This window comes from Pygocentrus nattereri, chromosome 19 (genome assembly GCF_015220715.1).
Source record: "Pygocentrus nattereri isolate fPygNat1 chromosome 19, fPygNat1.pri, whole genome shotgun sequence".
Classification (NCBI taxonomy): domain Eukaryota; kingdom Metazoa; phylum Chordata; class Actinopteri; order Characiformes; family Serrasalmidae; genus Pygocentrus; species Pygocentrus nattereri.
The window spans coordinates 8,034,436-8,044,594 of NC_051229.1; the positions used below are offsets into that span (position 1 = coordinate 8,034,436).

Genomic DNA, 10,159 nt, shown 5'->3' on the forward strand with positions numbered 1-10,159 from the left:
CCAAAATGGAAAAACTTCAGTAAAGATACATGAAAAAACTACTTCTGTACAGTAACGAATTACATTTATTTCTCTACAAGAAGTAAAGTAGTTTCTCTACAATTAACCATTTCACACCAAACCATGTTAAATTACTGTTTGCATCTCAGTGATTACATTAGGTATCATATCTGAAGAAAAGTCAGAAGAATCCTCCTTTAAGAAACCTTAGTGAAAGCTCCTTTCAGGTCCTTTAGTGAACCAAAAGTGCTCCTCAATGGCATCCCTCCCCACTGTCAGCTTGGTGTTGGTCTAAATTGCTCTGAATTATGTTTCCAGCAGGGATTCTCCAATGAAAGCCCTGTTTAGTCTAACCCCACAGGTCCAGAAAACCAGCCTATTATCTCAGCAGTAACTGCTGACAAGTCCAGAAACTCCTGTTTTGACAAATTAGTAGTCTTGACCATGTTTTGCAGGTAGGCAATTTTTTTATACGCACAATATGTTTGTGTTGGCAAGAGTGTTGGGGTGTTTTTTTTGATGAGCGTGATGAAGAAGTCATGCGTAAAAGAAACATCTGCCTTAGGCTCTGGAAAAACAGAAAAACAAAGAAGGAAAGCTCATCAACAACTGCGCCGCTCAGAATCTTATGAAGCGCTGGTCCCGGTCCATACCGAGATGCTCAGGAAGTAGAGCAGTAATAACAACTGCATATACACGTAAATGTGAGTTCAGTAAAAGCTTACGCAAAACTTAAGGTTTCACTGGAACATCCTGCATTCTGAAACTCCTCACAAAGGCCTCGCGCAGGGCCGGCTCTCCGCTTTATAAGCAAGCGTCTAGCGCACCCTCTCTGTTTTGTTTAGCCGTCCTGAAATATTTGGGAGATCTGTCTTTAAGCTCACAAACACTAGGGATTTGTTATGATTGGGTGAACACACCGGTTTGCAGTAGAAGCTGGTCAAGGCAGGCAAGTGCTTTTGGTTAAAGTCACAGTTTGGAGAATAATTTACACATGTTTGGGTTTTGGGGTTAGCTTCGCACTGGCGATACAAGACTAATGAAGCTAACAAGTAATAGAAGCAGGCCTCTAATTAGCACTATACTAACTGCAGGCCTCATTCCTCTTCTCTCAAACCGTGTCGAGATCAGTAATCTCAAACAGACTTGCCTGTGTAGCTTATTCTGACACTGTATGACAGTTATAAGACAATCCATTTAACAACCACCTGGAAGACCTGGTAAACATCAGATAAACGGCACTTAAAGCTTTCGTCTCTGAGAGAGAGGAGAAAATCAAGCTGCTTTAGATCTGAAAACATCCACAGGTGCTTCTGTCCATCCTTCCAGTGTGAGAAGACGACTGAGCACTATGGGTCTGAAAGGATGTGTAGCTGTAAAGAGGCTCTCACTGCAAAATTATTTGAAAAACTGAAAGCAAGTCTCCTGAAATGAACGAAACCTGTAATAAAGGCAAGCAAAGCTGGAAATGTTGATATTAAATGAAGGTGTTGAGGTTTCTGTAGAATTGTCTGTGAAACACATCTGCTCTGTTTCTTGCCCAGATGCTGAAAAGCGAGTAAATCTTTACATGCTGTGGCGAATTAACATGAATAGCCACTAATTAGCATCAGCAAATTTGCTTGGTACCAAAGTTGCTTGGTACAATTCTTGGTTAATCAAGCTTAATACTCCTATGCTGGATGCTAATGCTAACCTACACAATTTAAAAAGATGGTTCTTCAAGGGTTCCTTAGTAGAGTTCTTTGCATCATGAAACTGTTCTTCAGATTGACAGACAATGTGCTGTAGATGGTTCTATATAGCAGCCAAAGCTAGCAGTAACATCAGAAGAACCTTTTTTGATGCTATATAGAACCCTTTTCTACAGCACATTCTTAAGAACCCTTGCATGACACAATAAAAACCTCTCATGGTTCTGTACAGAACCATTTTGTTTACTAAAGTTAAGTTAAGTGATACTTTATTGATCCCACAAACAGGGAAATTCCACCTCCGCATTTATCCCATCCGTGACGTGAAACACCACATACACACTAGTGAATAGGCACACACACACACACACACTAGGGGGCAGTGAGCACACTTGCCCAGAGTGGTGGGCAGCCCTATCCACGGCACCCGGGGAGCAACAGGGAGTAAGATGCCTTGCTCAAGGACACCTCAGTCATGTACTGTTGGCCCTGGGGATTGAACCAGCAACCTTCCGGTCACAGGGCCAGTTCTCTAACCTCCAGCCCACAACTGCCCCCAAAGAGAACCCTTGAAGAGCCATTGTTTTTAAGAGTGTATGATACATTCACACACAATGACTTTTTATAATAACCGGACACTACTACTGATCTCTTTTGAAGCAAAGACTCTCAGGAATTATGACAATTCTAAACAGATTAAGACAGTGGACTCACTCATAAACTCCTATGTACACCTACTAAAGGTCAGTGCAAAGAGGCTTAAAGCTAGAAGTTAATCACTCCTCTGCAGTGGTTAGTAACAGCAGCGTCAGTGTGTAGACCATTCATATGAACTCCATTACAGGCCTGGTTGTAAAGCACGGTTTTAGACGAGCCTTCCATGCTGACAAATGCATTCCCACAGCCTTACTGTTTCAGCAAGTCCCAGTCAGATCCGCCCGACCCACCTAAACAAACGGAGAATCACTGCACACACAGTTAGAGCAAAGCTCAGTGAGGTACACTCAGGCCTGAGAGCTTCCAGTACAGCGTCTCAACTCTAAACCAACACGGATATGAGTGTTCGGGCCTGATGTCAGATAGTAAACCCTTAAACAGCAAGCTTATTATTAAGTTATTAACCATTATACTTATTACTCAGTAGCTACTATCAAACTAATACATACACTTCACTACATGAGCAAAAGTGTGTGGACACTTGTTGGAAATCCCATTCCAAAACCATGGGCATTAATATGGAGTTGCCTCGCTTTGTGGCCATAAGTGCCTCCACTCTTCTGAGGTTTTCCACAAGATTTTGGAGTGTGTCTGCGGGAATTTGTGCCCCTTCGGTCCAAAGAGCGCTTGTGAGGTCAGGCACTGATGTTGGACGAGAAGGCCTGGCTCACAACTGACATTCCAACTAACCCAACTCAAGTGTTCAGTGGGACAGGGCTCTGCGCAGACCACTGAAGTTTCTCCACACCAAACCCATCAAATCATGTCTTTATGAAACTCATTTTCAGCATAGGGGCTGTAACTGATAGGGGTCTTGCTCAAACATTTGCCACAAAGCTAGATGCAAATAACTGCCTAAAAAGTCTTTATATGCTATGGCATTAACAGCACCCTTCACTGGAATTAAGGGGCCCAAACCCTGAAAAACAGCCCGTGACCACCGTTATCCCACCTCCAGCAAACTTTGAGTTAACTATACATTCTCTCCAGAGAATGTTTCCACTGCTGCAAAGCCCAGTGGTGGGGCGCTTTACACAACTCCATCCGACATGTGGCATTGCACATGGTGATCTTACACTTGCATGCAGTTGCTCCCACACAGGTCTTGTGGCAGTTTGGAACTCTGTAGTGAGTTTTAAATGTTTTTCTATGGAGACTGCACGGCTATGTGAGTCACTGAGTAATTAGGAGGAGTGTCTACATAGTTTTGGCCATATAGTGGTATGCGGTAGGGCTCAACTGATATATCAGCTTGCTAATAATATCAGCTGATGTTGAAATGCAGCAGATTTGTAAATATCAGTGGAAAACTCACCAACAAAGCACCGAAAATAAGTGGCTTATTTTATATTACAATGAACAAACACCGTGGATATAAGAAAAGCTGTTCATTTTAAAGAGAACACTGAGCTGAAAACCACTACATGCTCACTTCTACTACATAAATAATACTTAATAGACATAAAACATAATAAAAATGATCAATATTTGCATGTTTTGAAATATCAGTAACGTGTCCAATGCTGATGTTTTTCCAAGCAGTTATCTGCTATTCCAAATCAATTTTTGCGTGTTGGGGCGGAACGGTGGCTTGGTGGGTAGCACTGTCGCCTCACAGCAAATAGGGCCTGGGTTTGATTTCCCAGCCGGGTGTCCACGTTCCTTTCTGAGTCTGCATGTTCTCCCTGTGTCTGCATGGGTTTCCTCCAGGCACCCCGGTTTCCCCACCGAGTCCAAAGACATGCATTCAGGCCAATTGGACATGGTAAATTGCCCCTGAGTGTGAGTGAATGTGTCTGTCTGTCTGTCTGTCTGTCTGCCCTGCGATGGACTGGCAACCTGTCCAGGGTGTATCCTGCCTTCTGCCCGATGACCGCTGGGATAGGCTCCAGCACCCCCCCGTGATCCAGAAGGAGAAGCAGCTTAGAAGATGTCTGTATTTGCATGTTTAATTTACTCTAGAAGGGCTGAACACTTAAGCAGCACTAAACTATTTGCATATTATATTTATTTTACTGCACTTGTAACCATATATTTCTCCTTAAAGCAAATCCAGGCAGATTTAGCCCCAGTTTCTACATGTTATAAATGTTTATGCATTGGTATCAACACTGATATCAGCAGATGTGCACATGAATCGGACATCAGCCTAAAATTCCCATATTAGCTCCTTAAAATGTTCGCTCAGGTCCTATGCAGTGATGAGAGCGGGGAACTGAAGCGCGGCCCCTCATACAGGTCCTGAGGGTTTAAGGGGTTAAGTGATGAAGGTGAAGCTGTTTTTCGTAACTGATAAAACTAACCAAACAGGCTGAGATGAACCCACAGCGAGGTAACAGTAAGAAAAGACTAAACAGTCTCTGGCTTTGCCTGATAGCTGCATCACGCTTCTGACCTTCAGCCAGGAATTAAGGGGCCAGTGCAGATCTTTAGGGACCTACACTGTTAAAGTGCCAAAAAGGGTTCACAGAAGAACCACCTTACCTAAAGGGAACCATTAATCAACTTTTATTTTTAAGACTGTAGGCCAGAGGTCACTAATTGGTGGACCGCGGTCTGAGTCCGGACCCAGATGCTGTCGTATGCGGGCCTGAACCTATAACTGATAAACTATGGAGAATTATTTCATTTTGACGGGGTGGTCCTCTTTTGATCGGCCTACCTTTTCTAGTCATTACAGTACTGTTTTAGTGTTTCGGGAAACTCACAGACCAATCGCATGCGTTGTAAATATCCCACGTGACGCTACTCAGCCAATCAGATCTGTGCATTACGATGAGCCCTGAGACTCGAGTGAGTGACGCATACACAGGTGAGAGAAGAGGCGAGAAACAGCAGTCAGAGAAGAAAGTGGGTCAGAGAGAAGTTATTTCACATGCTGTGCTGAAAAGAGAAAACTGACAATAAATGTTGTTGAAATATGACTGAACTGTCCTGTATTTGATTTGACATTCAGTTGTTGACTGTATAAGATGTTGATATACCTACTTACAGTATATGGCACTGAATCATGATGCAAGTCAGACAATATGATGTTCTGGACCTTCGCTTGAGGATATTTTCTCTAACTGGATCTTACTGAGTTTTAACTAAAGACCATCCTCTCCAAAAAAAGAACACATTTACCACTGTTGTTGGGTTCTGTTACAAAACCTCTGTGAGGCATTAGCATATTTGCACACTCTTGAGAATAAACTGTGGTTGTCCATTATTTTAAATGCTGCTTTAACTGTTGGCTTTTAGAGAGGCCGTGTCTCTTTCTGGGAAATAAATCAGTCACTTCCTTGTAGTACATAGTTCTGACCTCAGTCTCAGTCGAGAACCCGCTGAAGAAAAAAGAAGCGCTCTGTAGTGAAACAGCTAAACAGCACATGGATATTAAAGTGGGCAGCTGTCCAGGTTTCCTGGTTGCCTGAGAACTGTGTTGGTTCATGTAATGTATAAGCAAAAATCTCAAATATATTGGAGTTTTTTTTATTTGAAATGTACGTTTTTTGGATCACTGATTCCTCCTTGGCCTGTCAAGGCCTCGGCAGGGAAGGTCAGACAATAACAGCATGAACTCTGCTCAAAAAAGCTCATTGTTTGGTGCCTTTGTTTCTCTCCTCGCACTCTCGGCCATGAGGATGGCAGTTCTCTGTGGTTCTTGTCTAGAATGTACAGTTCTGTGGGGAAAAAATCTAAACTGCTATAGAACCTTTACATTATGTGGATGTTCTTTGAGCTTTAAAAGGGTTCTTCACACTCACATCTCATTTCCATGAGTATTTTCACAAGAAACATATTCTGAAAGGTTCTTGGGGGAACCAAAAGTGGTTCTTCTAGGGCTTTGCTGCCAAAGAACTCAGTTTCCCTCCACCAAGAACCATTCAATACAGGGTTCTTTCAAGAAACAGGCAAGAACAGTACAAGAACTATACACTGAAAGGTTCTTGGGGGAACTAAAAGTGGTTCTTGTAGGGCACTGCTACAAAGAACTCATTTTGGCAGCTTTATTCATGCCTAAACTATTCAGATTAGCCTCAAACTGGATTACATGTATTAAAGTCAGCACAGCATGGATGACCAATGATAATACAATGCAGAGCCTACTCCTCCACTCCGTATGCTCATTTCTTCAATATCTAACCTCCTTAATCCTCTGAAACAGGTTCCTTCTTTAGCGCAGAGTGGGTACTATTTCACATCGTCTGTGTCGCAACAAAACTTTGCACCTCCAAAATGCAGAACAAGTCATTTTGGACCTTTTCTAGCTGTCTGTTCATCGTGACACTGTAACACAATGTAAAGTACTGGCACCTTTCAATTCGGTTATTAAATAAAAAAAAAGAAAAGAAAAGAAAAATACACAAAAATTCAGGATCTGAAGCTTGATCCAACAGAAATTAGATATTAAAGCACAATTATCACATTATGCCTTACTCATAGTGATGGATGGAAAGCTACTCACTGCCATTAACTGAAAAAATACTGTGGATTAACTTGGAAAATGCCAGTCTTGGCCATGAATGAATGCCCTCGTATGTCAAAACAGCATTGTGAAACGAGCACTTAATCACTGTGGGCAATTTAGTGGCTTTGCAATAAAGAAAACTGAAGGTGATCCCCGTTCTGGCCTGAATTTAATAACCTGAATCAGAGCGGCGGTCCAAAGAAGGAAGCAGACTGTAATAAACTGATTTCTGTGCATCCCATCTGTCAATATTGGCACAGTGCACTGTTTACACACAGGACACCCCTTAGTTGACCTGACAAACACACTGAATTATTGAGACGCTCTAAATAAACAAATCTCAGCAGTAAACAACGTTACATGAGCATCCTAAATAGGCCAATTAATGGTACAGCCCAAGACTTTGCATGCTGGCAGGCTTTGGCAGACGAGGCAAAGTGATCCGTCTGGTATACAAGTGTCCAAAAGTCAATTTTATTTAGGATGCTTTGAGTCATTTACTGGTATCCCAATGCACACACACACAAACACACATCTTCTAAGCTGCTTCTCCTCCTGGGTTGCAGGGGGTGCTGGAGCCTATCCCAGCGGTCATAGGGCGGAAGGCAGGATACACCCTGGACAGGTCGCCAGTCCATCACAGGGCGGTATCCCAATGCAACTTTACTGTAAATGTGAATAATAAATACGCAGGACTACTACAAGGTCTTCAGTGCACCTGAGACGAACACCTCAGCTGAGATGGGAGTAAACGTGGACATGATTTTGAGTTTGAATATAAAGGATAACGGATAAAATAAAAGATGGCCCAGCTGCTGTGAAGGTCACCACCTGGTTTTATAAATCCAACAGCCGCCGCTTTCAACAGTCCTAGAGCAGCCTGGAGAAAAGCTTAAGCACATCCTACAAATTCTCTGGTGAGCACTCTCCAAAGCGTCTTCACTAACAGCCCAGAAAAGCGCTGAAAGAACACTAAGCACTGAATGAACTAAGAGTGTTGAAGTATCGCTCACAGCAATGAATTAAAGCAGTTCTTCTAGTGTTGCACCGTGTTAAAATGACTGCTTCAATGCTGAATGCACGCCTATAGAGTTTAATATAAACTTACAATTATTCCCTATATTACTGAATTAACCCTTAAACCCTTAAACCCTTAAACTAACACCAGTGTTGAAGTAACTTAGGTTGGAATGAACTTTCACGGTGCTGAATTAACACATTCAATGTTACAAAAAATGCACCTACAGTGCTTCATTTACCTTTTATTTATACCTGCACTGAATTAACATGCAATCTTAAATGACCTCCTATAACACCTATACTGTGCTGAATGGCCATAAGTGCTAAAAAGACTTTTAAACTTTTAAAATCACTTGCATAATTAAAATATAAAGATGTAAACAAAGTAAATCAGAGTGGTTTGTAGTGAAATCTAGAGAAAGCAGCAGAGTCAGAAGTGTTCACAGTGGCGGTGATAGGAACCAGACGTCTGAAGTGTTACAGTGTCACAGAAAGTTATTACATGTCCTGACTATGCTGCCCGATAACTGAGTAATTGATTTTATGATAATTTTGAGAAGGTTTCGGCCTAAATCATCAGTATTTTTTAAACATATTCATGACATAGAGGTGCATGCAGGGCATTTTAAGGACAAAGAAAACTTGTTTTTTTTTTTTTAACCACTATTTTACCATCATTAACATTACGTATAAAAGCTCAGAAGACACGTGTAGGCGGTTCTGGGTAGTAAATAATATAGCTAGACATTGTGACCCCTGGTTCCTATCACCACCACTGTAAAATGACATTTTCTACAGTCAGTCAATTCACATCAGACCCCTTTGAATGACTTTCTTTACACCTCAATGCCTGAAATGTGTAGGCATTAAAAAAAGAGTGAAATTTCCCTTTTAATGTCAAAGGAGAACCAACAGCGTTAAATTAACACCTACAATGTTGAAATGCCTCTTATCCCTTTAACATAGTCTTCAGTGAAATGTGTTGAATTCACAATTACAGCGTCCTGATCACTCAAGTCAACACTGCAGCTTATTAATTCATACTGGGGATGTTTCTGTGGGAAAAGAGTGGAATAGAAACCGAGGGAGAAAAAGAGAAAGCAACCGATCCTAGCCAAAAACAGCACGGCGTGCTTGGACCCCTAATGTGAGCGCTCAGAAATGCCCACAGCAGAACTTCCGTCCCGTTCCCACACCGCGCTAACACGCCTGCTCATCCCCGAGCAGAGGCAGCCACGCGCGGCTACGGCAGGTCCCCCCGTCCCTTACGGTTCGGTCACCCTCCGTAAGGTCAGAAACCCTGAACGCAGGTATTTGGGCTACGACGGGAGTCAAACACAAGCCAAAACGTGGCGTGAAGCAGCACTAGGAGCTAATTCAGTATCTCCATACCTTTCTTTTCCGGCGTCACACACCAGCCTGAGGAGAGGAGCAAGAAGGTGAGGAGGAATCCAGCCTCAGCTGAGTTTGCCATTTCGTCTCGTTCTCGTTATTCTTCCTTTTCCTGGCCGCTTGGTTTCTCCTCACAGGGGCTTGTTACTCCATAATGGCACGGCTTCTCCGTTTGTAGGAACGCTGTATGACTAAGTTGGTCACGTAGGTCTTGTGGAAAGGAGCTCCGTCTCGACTTTAAAGAACTTGGAAACTTTTGACAGCTCCTCCTTCGCGCTCAGCAGAGAGAGAGAGGAGCCTTCTGACGTCAGCCGCAGTGAAAGGAGGGAGGACTTGAGCAGAATGGCTTTTCAAAACAAGGCAGGCTGGGACAGCCTTCCATACAAACCAGTCAACCCCCCCCCAAAACCAGCAATCACCCACCCCCCCACCTCCCACCCCCCTTCACAGAGACCCCTGACCATGATTTCTGCTCTGTCGTCCACCTGAATCAGGTGGTTAAGTGCTGCCGGAATCTTGAGTTTCTATCTAAGGCATGAGCGAGAAGGTCAGCTACTCATGGGCCCCACTGTGACTGTGACCCCCTCTGCCCCCCAGGCTAACACCCTCCCCCCCCTGTTTCGCCACCGTTAACAATGCCAGTAGATTTGATGTCCACATAAGGTTGAATGATAATTAAAGGATAATGGGCCTTATTCACCAAGATTCGGACATTCCTTATGGGATCTACACACCCTCGAACACCAAGGTGCTTAGTACCTTCCTCAAGAACTCATTTAACCCTCTGTAGCATGAATTATTACTTAAACATGATAAAAATGTTATAACATGCTTTTTTGCTTTTGTTATTTAAAGTTGCTTAAATAAGTGAAATATGTGGAGA

At 42.9% G+C, this 10,159-nt stretch overlaps 1 protein-coding gene across 2 annotated transcripts in view; it reads right to left on the bottom strand.

Moving 5' to 3' along the window:
* egfra (epidermal growth factor receptor a (erythroblastic leukemia viral (v-erb-b) oncogene homolog, avian)) overlaps positions 1 to 9,602 on the bottom strand; it is a 92,308-nt gene extending 82,706 nt beyond the window's left edge. Inside the window, exon 1 of one of the 2 annotated variants that reach the window (XM_017702499.2) lies at positions 9,277 to 9,599. In XM_017702499.2, the coding sequence (XP_017557988.1) occupies positions 9,277 to 9,358 (82 nt within the window). In that variant the 5' untranslated portion in view covers positions 9,359 to 9,599. Of the gene's footprint in view, positions 1 to 9,276 lie in introns of both variants that reach the window. The other variant, XM_037531114.1, reaches the window with a different exon arrangement.
* Between the last annotated feature and the right edge of the window lie 557 nt (positions 9,603 to 10,159).